The sequence below is a fragment of the Aspergillus steynii genome, assembly GCF_002849105.1.
Source record: "Aspergillus steynii IBT 23096 chromosome Unknown P170scaffold_1, whole genome shotgun sequence".
Taxonomy (NCBI): Eukaryota; Fungi; Ascomycota; class Eurotiomycetes; order Eurotiales; family Aspergillaceae; genus Aspergillus; species Aspergillus steynii.
Window position 1 is genome coordinate 752,158 of NW_020194398.1, and position 15,423 is coordinate 767,580.

At 32.7% G+C, this 15,423-nt stretch overlaps 1 protein-coding gene across 1 annotated transcript; it reads right to left on the reverse strand.

The window, feature by feature from the left end:
* Positions 1 to 12,543: 12,543 nt before the first annotated feature.
* Positions 12,544 to 15,062, reverse strand: P170DRAFT_346100 (uncharacterized protein; the record flags this gene model as incomplete). Its single annotated transcript, XM_024843547.1, has 2 exons — positions 12,544 to 14,713; positions 14,791 to 15,062. 2 exons carry the CDS (start codon positions 15,060 to 15,062, stop codon positions 12,544 to 12,546), a joined length of 2,442 nt encoding a protein of 813 aa, XP_024709152.1.
* Positions 15,063 to 15,423: the final 361 nt, after the last annotated feature.

Consider the following 15,423-nt stretch of genomic DNA (forward strand, 5'->3'; position numbering starts at 1 on the left):
ATCAGAGGCAAAGATATTAAATAATTAGTATATTTTTTAAAATACTAGGAGACAGGTACTTCTGGAATAATAAAAGCTGATAATCGGCGACCTTCTATAGTATATTATAAGCTTATTTCCATACGCACTTTAGCGCAGTCATGGACGGGCAGTAATTTAATAAATATTAAGGAGATAGAGCCAATAATCTAAGAAAATAAATAAAGAATAGCTTATGTCTCTGCTGCGGGGAATAATATATTGTTTTTCTAAGTAAACATAACTTGTACCTATATTAAAAAGTATTATAATATATATTCCGCCAGATTCTTCTAGCTATGGAAACAGGACCCTTGCAAGCCTTATACCTAAAATACTAGTATTATAAATTAAAATAACCCTCCTCTATAATAGCTAAATAGATTATGTCACGTCAGAATCCATGACAGTAATTATAAGCCAGGCGGATGTGAGGGGATAGATGATAGACCACAGCACCTGGGGTACTTTAAAGTGCTATAAGTTATTTTAACTCTACTTATATTAGAGTATAAGTAAACCAGAGAATCTTATCAATATAACTTCCAAAAACTTAACCTTACTGTCTATATCTATGTCTGACACTCTTAACACAGATGTTGTGAAAGGGTTTTTTACTTAACTTAAATTATTAATTTCTACGGCCGGGTTTAATACTATTTCAGTTATTTATAACTAAAACACAAAATTACATAGTAAGCTTAAATCTAAAGATCTTAAGCTTGTAAAGATCAAAAAAAAGATAAATAAACAGAAAAAAAGGAAAGATATAATACTTAATAAGATATTCAAAGTTAATAACAAAAAAAAAAAAGATATAAAATAATAAAAGAATAAGTGCTATCTTTTTAAATAGATATTAGTAAAAAAAAAAAGCATATCTCAGAGCGGAATCAAGTTATAAATAAGTTTAAAAAATAAGTAAAAAATCTTTATTTAGATAATATCAAGAAGAAGGAAAAGCTGGTGTATACTAAATAAAAGATTAATATCTTATAAAAAAATATTTAAGGCAAGGAATCTATTATTAATAAAATAAAATTAGCAGGCAAAAAATTAAAAAAGAAATTAGCTGCCTTTAAAAAAAAAAGTTAAAGAACTAGAAAATAAGACTGCCTCTCTTAAGGAATCGCTAGTAACAACCCAAGTATATTTTATAAAATTAGAGGGTTTTACTGCCAGATATAATAAAACAAATAAAAAATCAGTGTAAGTCTACAGACTGAAAGATCAAAGCTTTATATAATATTCTAATATTATTAAAAATCAAGAGCTTTATTAGCCTTTGGGACTATACTAAAACTAAAATAAATATTTAGTTAAAAATAAATCTTTCTAGTAATACTCTTTAGGTATATTAAATATTATCCTACACCATTATACCCCAGAGAGCTTAAAATAGGGCCAGATATAGACTAATAAATTTAAACAGTAAAGTTTTTCAGCCTAAAAAAAATTTAAATAATATAAATTAGCTCAGACTTATTAAATTCCTTTACTATATTCTAATACAGAGGTAGTAAAACAGATATAGCTTGTTTTTATTTTAACTATTCTTATAAAAAAGATTAACAAGCATATCCTCCTGCTAATATATATTATATAGCCAGATAATTAATTTTAAAAGATTCTCACTAACTAAGCGGCCCTAAACAGTGAGAAAAAATTATTTTATTAGTTAATCTTTTTGTTAATAGACCCTGAAACCCAGATGAGAATATATTTTATAGATATCTAAAATATGGTAATAGCCATATTAGTATATCTTGATAAATTACTTTCTAAAGATCAGCGCCTTATATTTTATAAAGCTCTCGGTAAGGTTATATAAAAGGCTGTAAATATCTAGAAACTAATCCAGTATATAAAATATAAATATAAGCCGGACTTTAAACCGCTAACCACTTATAATACTTATAATAAATATAAGGCCTTTATGTTTCCCGGTCTAAAGAATACTGTAACAGGGACTAGTACTAAACTAAAAAACTAAAAGAAAATTATCTTAATAATATTCTCTCGGCTTTTAGTTATAAAAAACAGTATAAGTATAATATATACTACTTTTATATAGCTGAGGAACTCGCAAAACTAATAGATTATTATAAAAAACAAGATAGAAAACAAGCCACTAAGTCCTACTATTAAATATATATTTAACTGGCGGAAGGCATCAGCTAAGCTAAAGAACCTGTCCCTTTAAATTAGAAATTTATAGAAATCTAATAGAGCATAAGATCTTAGATAATATATATAAATATTTAGAAGATATATAACTAAGTGGGCTATGATTAAATTGTGAAGTTTAATATTAAATAAATAAAACCTAGGGTATAGTTAAATCTGGTATTAAGAAAGGTTTTCTTAAGTTAAATATAATTTATAGTAGAAGACCCTTCTGGTTAGTAATAATGGCCTGTGCACTTCTAGAGATCCTAAAAATATTCTTATAACTTAAAAAATAAAAAAATACTAATAAAAATATATAGTTAAAAAAAAAAACAGTCCCCAGTAGCACAGTTTAAGAACTCTAAATCCTACCTTTCCCTGCCAGCTCACTTTTTTCTACTTGGCTAGCTATAATAACAGCTAGGAGTTTTATTAGATATCCCTTGTCTATCAGCCTAACTTTAAATTTTCCGTAATTTTAAGATTTATAAAACAGTTTTCTACTATTTTTATTTAAATTTTATAATCTAATAATCATATAAGTCATTAAAATCCTACATATTTTGCAAAAAGGGGAGGCAAAACTAATAAGTATGGTTGGTCTGGTTTAAAGTAAAACATCAAGTAAAATAGATACGGTCCTTATAGAGGTATCCACTCTAGAAGTAAGTAAATAAAAACAGAGTATTAATATTAAGTAGCTTGTGTATTTAAAAAGCCTGTTTTATAATCAGCCTTGCGTTCACGCAAGATAATATACTACTAATTTTAATTTGTTAATATAGCCACCTTTCTCTTTTCTTAAATCCTGTTATATTCTTAGTTATAGATTACTTTGTCCTTTTTCGCCTTTTAATAACCTATTTTTAGCTCAGCCCGGTATCTAATAATAACTATCCACTATTATAAGTACTTTTGTCAGATTATACCTAGTACTAGACTTCTCGGGAGTAACTGGATAATTCGATCGGCGGAACAAAATTTCACATGATTTGATGTAATATAGTATAAGCTACTGTATATAGTTATTTTAAATAGGTTTTTTGCTTTGTTATAAAGGAATCTAGAAAAGGAATTAGATTGCCCTAGCTTTATAAAAAATAAAAATAAATGGTTTATTTATATATTACTAAACCAGAAATTTGTTCCGTGTAACTTGGTCTAAAATATATATTATCAGATTATAGCCCTTCCAGCCTTACCAAGTAACCTAATAAGAGTTGCTTAATATAGTCCTAAACAGGAATAAGCTTTAATAGCGCCAGTATTACTCTATTTTCTAATCTTTGATCATGCTAGCATACTAGCTTTAGTATAGGATATAGATTATTATCTCTAACCTATTATTCTTTATAATATTAGTGAAGCTAGCATTCAAATTATTATATATTAACATCAACTGGTAAGTCCTATATAATACAGCTAGTTGTATAACACTATTGGTGTTTGACATTAGGATAGTTAGCTGATTAGTACAGTTAGCCTTACAGCGCTAGCTATCCCTTTCCTATCTTAATTAAGTGTTACTTATCCTACCATTTATTTCTAAGAAGTCTGAGAACTGTACTCTAAGTTTGTTATATAATATTTTATAATTTTTTTTGCCGCAGTATATAATATCTTTTTATAATATACTAGTCCACAAATATCACGAGTACACTGTCGCATAAATATGCGCGTTACTGATCAAATTAGCGGCTATAGAGCTTCTCCTTAATAATATTTATAATTAGCTACCCTAACTAAATGGTAATAGTAATATTTATACCCTTAGTAATATGAGTAGATATAAAGTAGTACTCGCCTGTCTGCTATCTAGTGTCTATAGAATAACCTCAGCCACTTCTATTAAATTTGGGTTGATAGTTAGAGTCGGAGGGGGGATATCTATTAACAGAGTTGATATTTGCCTTAGTAATATAGTTATTAGTATTCTTACTGGAATGTTTTCTGGTGTAGTCTAAGCTAATTATAGGAAAGTTCTCCAGGGAAGCTGTTTTGAGCTTATTGGTTTGTTTAATAAGCTATATCTACTTCTCCTTAATACCATATCAAAAATATAATTAAATAATATAGTAAAAAAAACAAACATCGGGCGGATAGTACACAAAATTATACATTAATATCAGGTAATTAAAGCTTTTGCGCGTCTAAATAGTGACTAGCTCTTCTACTTAATATATGATTATTTAATAGATAATACTGACTACTTAAGATATAATAAAAGTTAACTAGTGCCGCGTGGTCCTTAAAAGAGTAATAAACCGCATATTTATTACAGCCTGGTTGCGTCAGGTAATCAAGTTATAAAAGATACTCAGGTACAAGATACTTTTACTAAATATCTGCCTATACTATATTTTAAAATAGAAGCAGTAAGGATTATAGATTAACTCCTGTGCCTAATTATACAGGAAATCTATAACTACTGTAATTCCTATAAGTAAAAAGACTAATAAGACTTTATATCTCTTACCGCAGCTGTATATATAAAGGTACTTTTATTAATTGTCCTGCTAACAAAAGGCATCTTTATATAAAACTAAGGTATACAGCTGTTAATACCCGGTCCTTATATTATAGAAATTATTAACTAATAATCTTATAGCTTTTGAGTATATTAAAAAGATGAAGATATGTTTAGACTATTTATATATTATTAGTCCTAAGGAAGACCTGAACTTGTTAAAGCAAAGAAAAGAGAATTATATTTTAGGGACCTATAGCTGGCTTTTAGAGTCAGGCGAGTTCAAGTCTTGGTTTTAGTAGAATAAAGATAATGCCTGTCTAGAGGACAGTGTTTTATAGCTGTATAGCAACCTTAGAATTAGTAAATTAATAATAGCCATAATATTTGTAGAGGAATTACCTATAAAACAGTATTTTACTGAGGGAAATTATCTTCTATTTTTTTTTTTTTACAAAGCCAGTTTTAAACACCAGAAAGAGGCAATATCTATACTAAGGGGTCTTATATACCAGATTATATATTAATACCCGCCTTTTGTGAATAGGGTTATGGCAAAATATAATATTCGAAAAGAAAGACTCTTTTTGTTGTTTAATATACTATAGTCTATTTTAATAAAAATAGGAATATTAACTGATAGCCCTGACATATATTATCTTATTAATGCTTTAGACGAATATAAAGCTGAGTTACAGAAAATGCTGCTTAGCCAGATATACTAGTTTTTTTATAGAGACAGCTTTAGTTTAGTCTAATTTAAATTATATATTTTGATCACCAGTCGCCTATATTCTGATATTAAAAGTTTTTTATTAATTTTTAGATCTGTGAACCTAAGGACTTGTAAAAAAATTAAAAAAGATCTAAAAGCTATGATTCAGAATATAATAAAGGAATTTAGAAGGTGAAATAAATATCTCTAGTCTGTTACTTAAAAAGTATCTCATATTCTTAAAGAGAAAACTAACAGAACTTTCCTATGGGTCAGGATTATTTATAATAAGTTAAGATTAGTACAGTTAAGGAAGATTGTTAGTTTATTATATATTCTTCTATAGGGATTATATTCCCTATATAAAAGTCTGCTTAATATAATAGTTATATCCGCGATAGCCAATAATTAAGATAACTATCTACTGGTTAAGAAGATTTTAGAGTTTATTATATTTATAGTGTAACTACTAATTTTAGTAGAATTAGCTGAGATATGTTATCTCTATTTTAATAAAGATCTTATTTATCGCGCCTAATTTATAAGAGAGCTTATTAATCTGTGCTATTTGTTAATTGTTATAGATAATAGCTATATACAAACATTATATATATTAGTTTAAGAGTTTCTGATAGCGCAGATAGAGGAGATTAATCTTACTAGGTTAAATTATATGCTATTATATCAGTATATTAAAATAATCCTTCAGTATTATCAGGCCACCATAAAATGGTCAATACTAGATCCTAGGCACGGATTCCTTGGTTATTTGGTATTGTACTAAACAGAATATATAAGCTTAGTATAAATAAACTTTTCTGTTCTAAAGGAGCATAAGCAATTCTTTTGAGATTAACCTGGCACATAGAAATAATAGCTAGATAATTATAATTATCTTATAAAAAACTTTTAAAGTAATCTGGGCACAGATATTTCTATTATTTATATTATAGCCCGATAGGGTATTAGTCTATTAATCTCATTTTTTCTTTATAATAAAATAAAAGATAAGGATTCTTACAGGTATACCTCTCTGCTTATTACTATTCGATATTCTCAACTTAAAACCATATAGCTGTTGGTTAAATCCGGGGTATATATAAGAGTTGTAAATAATAAATATCAGAATATCCTTTATATAGTTTACAAAAAGGGTCATAATAACCAAGGTCTTGATAATACCTACAGAATAGCTGACTTTCTGCTTAATACAGGGGTTTGCCTATATGTATTTAATAATAATAATATAACACCTTTCTTTTACACAATTAGGAACCTGGATGCTTAATTTATATAAATTTTCTTTTAAAATAGTTTTAATATAAAAACAAGGATTTAAAAACAGTTATAGCCTAAATAAATAACAGTAAACATATTTCTAGCCTAGTTTAAGGAAAAAAGGATTCAGGAGAATTTAGATACTAATCTTATAATATTTTATTTTTTTATTCTAAATATATACATAAAAATAACTGTTTTCTTACTTTAACATAAGGCTGACCTGAATGCTATTTCTGATACTAGTAATACCTTACTATATCTTATAATCAGGGGCCACCTCTTAGGTCGCAAATATAATAATATATAGGAGAATAGTAATTATATCATTAAGTTTTTAAGGGATTTAATCACTGATTATAAGAGCAAAGAAGCTTCTAATATCTACTAAACTATTAATAAGATATAAATATAAATTATTAAGACACTCCTTAAGAGCGGAGTTATTAATATTAATATAGCTAACACTTGTGGAGATTACTCTCAATATATAATAAGTTTTTATGAAGGTTACACGTGGTCTATCTTATATAATTTTATAGAAAAGGGGGCTGATAGTTTATAATCTAATAGATCTTGTTAAATATATCTCTACCTTATTAGTAAAGCAGGGAATTTTAAAGTAGTCCGTAATCTTATAAATAAAGGCTATAATATACTGTTAGTGGACATTAATAGATTAAGTCTATTTTATTATATATTATATTATAGTTATCTAGATATCTTGCAGTTTATAACAGAGACTTATAATAAAAAACTTTCGCGGGTCTGGAATTTACTAGATGATTATAGCAGGAGCCTGTTACATTATATTATCTTGTTTGTTTTTTGCTAGGTTAATATAATTAAGTGTCTGATCCAGCGTGGTTACAATACCGGTAAACCCAACTTAGATAGAAACTTCTTACTTTTATTATATATGAAATTGTTTCATCTTAATATTAAGAAAAACATATTTTTCCTACTTATTTAGACGGGCGCTAATCTCTTATAGATTAATAAATACTAAGAGAGTCTAATATATCTCTTTATATATCACAGGGGAGCAGATATTAAAATCCTTAAATTTCTATTTAGTTATGGCTTGGATCCAGCAGCGTAAGATATTGACAGGAAAATACTTATATATTATAGGGTAATTTATAATGTGTTTAATAAGGAACTTGTAAAGTTCCTTAGATTAAGAAATATTTTAAATATTTATAGCAGAGACTTATTTAGTAAGACCCCCCTTAATTATACAGAAGAAAAAGCTTATCTCAAATATCTGAAAAATATGCTTTTGTGTTTTTATAAAAAATAGAAAGACTCTTTCCAAAATTTAAGCACAGTGGCTCGCCCACTTTTATGATTTATTTATTTAGATATATATTTTACAAGTATATACCCCTGTTTTTGTTTCTAGATCTTAATAAATACTAACACTTTCAAAAACCAAAAGGATTTTAAATTAGACTTTGTACCTATGCGAACCCATCACATATACCTGTACTTTATGTATATCCAGAAACCCCATATTTGGAAATTAACCTACTATCTTGCTTATTTCTTCTTTATAAAATTACTTATAGCTTACATCTTTTATAGAATCTATCTTATCAGAAGATTCTTCCTTTAATAATTATTTCTGCTTTTAAATAATATAATTTAAACAGGTCTCTGTAATAGAATAAATATTATAAAAGTACCGCCGAAGCCCTATAATACCTTTATACTTTTTCTTCTGGCAGAGCAGATATAGACACTGTATTATTTCTTTTAACTAATAGGACTTTAGATAATTATTAATATAATTTAAAAAAGTAGCTTTAGTTATTTACTGCTTGAACTGTTCTGAAGGGGTCTTATTTTTATCCTTTAAATAAAAGAGATAAAGGCTAGCCGCCACAGTTGTATATCAGAATATTAGGATTCTATAACGAGGCTAAATATTCTCCAGATAATACTAATAATGCCTTTTTTATTTATTTATGTTAAAAACTATTTTAGTATAGTAGTAACAGAACTACACAAATTAGTATTAGATATAGCAGTGAGTATATTTGCCATTCTTATAACACTATTAATAGAGTGCAGCATCCAAGTGCTATTATTAATATTATAGGATGTGCTTCACGCGAGCCTGTGCGGCAGTACTATAGACAGTTAGTGTAAGCTAATACAACGGCAGTAGATACCGAACCTTAATATTTCCTATAAATAAGTTAGACACCAGCTGTTTTTAGATACTAATCCGGGATAATAAATGATTTTCTCTGTTAATATGTATAAAGAGACTATATCTTGTAAGTATTATTTGCCCTTGTTACTACTAATAGAAATCTTTTTAAAGAGATTGTTTTAAAGTTAAGATCTTTTAGGTATATACTTTTTATATATATTAAATAAATAGGTTATATTGCGCTCTGAGAAGTTATTACCAGTAATATATTTATTATAAGAAGCTTTCTACTACTAGGTAATAAAAACTGACTGCTTAGCTTTAAGCTTCTTTGCCTTCCTGCTATAAAGCTTATAATATTCTAGATCTAGATCCCTGTGTACCGCAGGCTAGCCTATAATTTGTTTTATTAATATAGTAATCTGCTTGTTAAGTGCTAAAATCTTAGTATTACTCTTGAATTCGGCTAAAGTAGCAGTATTAATATACTGGGGTACATTTGGGTCTTAATAATAGGCTATACTTTATTCTATATTTTAATACTTATAGTCAGGTTCCAAGTTATAGAACAGAGCCTATACATCGAGAGACTTTAGCTATACCTGATATTTAAAATATATATTATGATTTTAGTGATCAAGTGCCTAGCCATGTGTAGCCTTAAATACTTTGGCTATAAAATAGTTAGTAGTCCTATATTATCAGCTGATATTAGGGCTATACGGTTAATCCTGTTTACTACTTTACTCCTAATATTATAGATCTGTAAAATATTTTTAAAACCATCTCGCTCAGCAAGTACTGTATTGTTATAATATATAGCAGAAAATATTAAACCTTTGTCTGGCGAAGGCTCTTTTAAAGTAATCATGCGGAAGAATAGGAGCTTTTTAGCAGAATCTGATTATTATAGGGTCTATGATTCTCTTCTAACTGGTGGTCGTTTTGCTAGAAGGTTATTAATAGAGGAAATGCCTTTAAATATACTGTTTGTGATACTATATATAATTACCTAAAAGATAAAATTAAAGCCTAGAACAGGATATTCTCGAAATTAATTTTTCGGTCTAATATAGTTTACACTTATAAGCTATGGAACTAGGGAAGGCTTGGATATAACTAATAATTTAATATTATTTTAGTAATGCTATTTTTTTAAAAATTCAGAGTTAATAATTACCTATTATTTAATAAACCTGTAGTTACGGTCACTCTATTTAATATTAAAGCTAAAATACTGGTTTTCTCTATGAGATACGCTTCTTTAAAGATTTGTAGGTGGAAGCTAACCTTATAATAAAGATACTTATTCGAATTTATATAAGAACTAGATTTAATAATAGCGCCAGCACAGGCCCCAGAGCCGGTAAAAAAAGATAAGGTAGATCTTGTTTGAATTCTGGCCTGCTTATATTTATAGTTATGGCTGTTTTTACTAAATAGGCGGTGTAATAAATATTTAAGATTTTTGGCCGTGACTGGGGCCCGGTCTCTTGGTTTAATAGGAAGTCTGTATTTTAAGGTGAGGATGTTCTAAATATGCTAAAATACCAAGTTAGTAATAATAATCAGATTATTTATAAATTATAGATAGTTATATTTAACATATCTTTTTTAATATAATCGGGCAATATATATAATGTTTCTTGCTCCTATAAAGAAGTAAAACTAGTTAAGTTATAGTATACTATTTATTAGGAAGGAAGTTTCTTTTAGGTGGTAATATAGTCTTCAGTAAATAATTTTAGGATCTGGGGTGTCAGATCCGGCTTATTACGGGAAAAGTTTTTTTTCTTAGACTTATTCTGTGATAGTTACTATTTATATTTAATAAGGAATTACCTAACAATTTATTCTCAAAAGAAGAAAAAACTAATAGTTCCTAGTTTGCTAATACCCGATAATATTTATTATCTATAGCGGGGGCCAGCTTTTTATGGTAAATAATATTTTTCTGGCGTTCTTGTAGATGCTGGAAGTCGATAATAAAACCGCGGGAAGCTGCCAGACAGATATGTTCCTTGATAAGTTGGAGTTTATCAGAGGTCATGTTAATGTGGGTCACATGATAAAAGACTAAGTGTCAGGGTTTGACGAGTAAAGAAGAACAAGTTGAAAAGTAATAATAAAAAAGCAAGGAAGGCTTTTTGCCTATTTATTAATATCTTCTGAATTAGCTCAAAACCCCCTGCTGATCCTATTAAAATTTTTCTGGTTCTGATTGTTAGTGACCACTAGTGACCACTGGCGACTATTGATAATCACTGGTGATATTAATAACTACCGGCTACTGTATATAAATAGAACACCCTTATTATTAGCACCTGATCTAAAAATTGTTTCAGAAAAATATTTAAGTTAAGGGTTCTTTAATAATTAACTGTACGGACTCAGGAGGCTTAAGTACGGCTGAGCAGACAGGAAGCCCTGTTCTCCTCAACCTGTGGTTGTATGTACTTGAATCTACTGAAGTATGGTATATGGTCTATTTCTTCAGGAGTCACACTTGATTCAACAGCAATGTGTCCAAAGATGACAGACCATCTGACCAAGCATCTATAGCACCTGAGAGAACATCAAAGGACATTCAGAGACCTCCCCATACCGTAGCCGCCATGGATTGGGTCGCATGAAACCAGGATGTCAACTGTCTTGAAGTATGGAACAAGTGTCGCTCGATGATTCTCCGAATGAACCCAATCGACAGTGTCTGACGTCGTCGGGCCTTTTTCAGAGAAGTGAATTCCGACACCTGCTCGACCAGACCATCTGGGGACTTGCAGGAGGAAAGCAGGTCTCGGTGCTGGGGGAGAAAGAAAATCCCCGGAGAGGAAGGACTTCCTATCCGCTCAGCTATACATAAACTACCCGAAAATTAATACTCTTCAATAACTAGTTTTACTAGTGATAATGATGACTTTTAAACTATTCATAAATTACTATAAATTGTAAAAATATCACCAAAATTTATTAATTATGAAGCAATGGTTCCTTGCAGGTATTAGCGGTTATTTATGTCCAAAGTATGTACTACCCGCGGGTCGGGTTGTGGCGAAGGAGTTTACAGGTCGCCCTCCATCCAATTCAAGTTCAAGCCGTATAATACATAGGCACATGACAAAATACATTAGTCTAAAGCAGCAGACAGCAATTTCTTAAAGACCATAGCGGAGAGAAGTCCTGCGGAAATGTTTAGCGTGTGGGAAATCATAAATATTGCACCAACTTACCTAACAGATAAACAGCCACAAAGGCCAATTTGGGTTGATTAGGCGGTTTCCTTTGTCCGGGAGCCTTGTTTGAAGAATCTGGTTCTGCTTCTTCTGGTGGTGTTTCTGATTTATCACTTCCCTGACCATCTAATGATATCCCTAATGGTATGGATATCTGCTCAGAAGAGCTGTCATTTTGAGTCACTTCATTGCTGTCAACCACGTCAGATTCCTTTGACAATAGCCATATATGGCGCTTGGCCAAAGACACCAGCTTCTGTCTGTTCGGAAATGAGGAATGATCGAAAATATCAGCCAATGTAATCTCAGTAAAGTGACCGTTCCAATTTTCTCCTCCTATTCCCAGCAGGAGTTTCTTTATCGAAGGATGATCAAAATTCACTGAAACATCAACTTCGCGATCTTTCTTCCCAAGGATTAGCTTGGCAATATGCGTTCCCTCTTCGATGTTGGGTGGCAAGGATAGTTTGAAATGGACATCAACTCCGCTCTCCATCAGTTTCTACCAGAATAGGCCCACACCACTTGAGCAAGGGTCATGTGATTCATATTGGAAGCCTACCATAAGACCAAGAGCCAAATGCTGCCAGAGAGCAAGCTCTTCACACCTGTTCGATACCGATAAACCTTTCAAGAGTGGGGGAGATATGCTGCTCTGTACAGTCAGAGCGTGGTATGATAGACCATCATCCCCAAAAATGGAATCCCTTGTTGTTCCTTGCAGAAGATTGCGGTAATGACAGTAGGTTATGATAGCAATATTCAAAGGGACTTTTATGCAAGAGGGGTCTCTTTTCACTTTCCATCTAAGGTATGCGTAATTTCCAATGAATGCTGCGGTGTGCAGAGGATTGAATACCGACTCAGTTGAACTGCAGTGTGGAATAAGAATCGCAATAACCTCAACATTGTCGTATCCCGGAGGCACAGGACAAGCGACTCGGCCTCCCGTAAGATCTGTAAACCCGTGTCTGGCAAGGACGGATTCCAGTTGCTCCTCGTAAAAGAAAGGCTGCTTGCTGATGTTGGCTCTTTGCCTGGCTTCCATGACGTAGGATACTATTTCAGGCACGTGGTCACAACCAGAGAGACGCATATCGCCCTCCCGTATAGCGAGCAGAAATATCCTGGAGATAGCATTCTCCAGACAGAAGTCCTTGAGATGTTTCTCCTGCTCCTGTGATCGGTAGGATTGAAGGAAGTCTGGGACAGACCGATGAGTGAACGAGATGATCCAGTTTTCTTCTTTACCTTTATCCCGGCCATGTGAATCCCATTGCCCATGCCATGTTGCTTCCACAAAGCCCTTGGAGCTATCCATGAGCATTTTTCTCGCTTGCATTAGCCGATTACGCTTCGAAATATTAAACCATCTTGCGAATAGCGAAGGTAGCCTTTCATCCGGTAAGTCTGACAGGATGTCGTCTATTAAGTAGTACCAAATTAGCCGGAAATGCAGAAGGTCATGTTCTTTCAGTTTCTGCACAATGGCAAAGGTCTGGTGAACCCGGTTTCGATCTGCGGGATGGATTGACCCAAGAAGGTGTTTGAAGAGGTCTTCCAATCTCTCTGGGAGGTTGTCAATCTCGATTTCTAATCTCACCCTCGTGGCTTCTCCTCTTTCATTCAAATCGCGCAGACGTCGCATGACCAAAGAAACCCAGAGAAAGACACCATTGGCTTTCTCTTCAATCATGCCTACCAGGTACTTCAATCCATGGCAGTGTGCAAAGGGTTCCATTTTATCCAGAATAAATTGTTTTATATCGACTCGAGTTAGATCCTGCATGCATATTCGTTGGTGCTCTGGGAAATGATTCATAAAGACGCTGTATTCACGGCTGGACACACAGAACTTAACATTTCCTTCGGGCGATTGGCTCCAATGACAAAGCTGCTCAACGACATCTGCATAATCTTCATTGCCGGAGTTGTCATACTCGTCGAGTCCGTCAATGAAGAAACAAATTCGGTAATCTTGTCGCCGGACACGAACCAAGCGGTCGAAAGCCGTGAAGAGATCATCTAGGGAGAAATATGTTCCTTTCTGCGCCTGTAGTGGCGTCGATTTGATCTGGTGCCATTGCTGAGGAAGAACTTCTGCAACGAGACTGGGGCCCGATTTGAGAGCCTCGTAGAGAAGTGAGCGGAGGAGTCCTTCCATTGACTTTTGAAGTCGCGAACCCGGATTCCAGAAGAAAAACTGCGCCATTATCAGCTCACTGCCATCGGCCCATTGAATCAACCTCTTTTTGGTGCGGTCGTCGCGGTATAGCAACTTCATCAATGTTGATTTTCCCGAACCTAGTTTACCAGAGATATGGAAGATTCCATCGCCATCTGAAAGCCATGTGTTGAAGGATTTATGGAACCCATCACAATTCCGATCGTCGTAATTGCCGTTAAAAATCCACTGCAGTGTGTCGTCGTGGGCTTGGGCCACTTTGTCGAGCCGTGTATTCATGCTCTCAAATGTCAGACTGGAAATCAAATATTTGCTGAGCATTATGTCGTAGCCCCCCGCTGAGATATCCAGGAGGCCTTCCATCCATTTTTGACTTTCCGTAGAGAAACGTTGGTTCATCCGCTGAAGGTCCTCAACTTGTTTCTGTAACAGCAACATCTTACTTCTGGTGTTCTCGGCGCTGCTAAGCAATGCGGACAGATCCTTCCTAAATTAAGGTACTTGAAAGTCAGACAATGTACGTTCCTGAGGAAACCACTTACAGTGACGGAGAATTGAGCAAACCTTGTCTCGTAACTCCAGTATAGTTCCAATTGTTCCCTGCACCGACTCAGTCGTGCCTGGAGCTCTTCCTTTTTCTTACCATATCTCATGACGTTGAATGAACTCCTGAGGTCTTCCCGCTTCGAGCCGGGGTTTTTCGATTTCATCTTATCCAGGACAGTTGTAATTTCCTTGGCTAACTGACTGCATTGTCTCGCAAGGTCACCTATGCCATTGTCTTTACCGATCGTAGAATCGTCCGGTGGAATAAGGTCTCGCGAGAATTCCTGCATTTTTTCCGCTAGCAGCTAATCACCAAGTACCATTTCGATGGCACCGGACCCTGAGTTGTAGGCTTCTTTCGCATTTTGGAAGATCTTAACTCCCAGATCGATAAATGCTATAATATTCAATACGAGTCCAATAGTTGTTAGGGGGTCCATTATAGGTTGCTAGAAAGTAAGAAAGGTTAGGGGTGTGAGCAGTTAGGAGGCTGGACCATATAGATTAACAGGGATTAAACGCTTGCCAGCTGGCAGGCAGGCTTAACCCCGCTGATATTGCTTTTTATACAGTGCTGCTTTTGTGGATGACTATAGCCTCATGTTACTAGCTTCTTACTAGGGATCCATACAACTTGACAAATATACCATA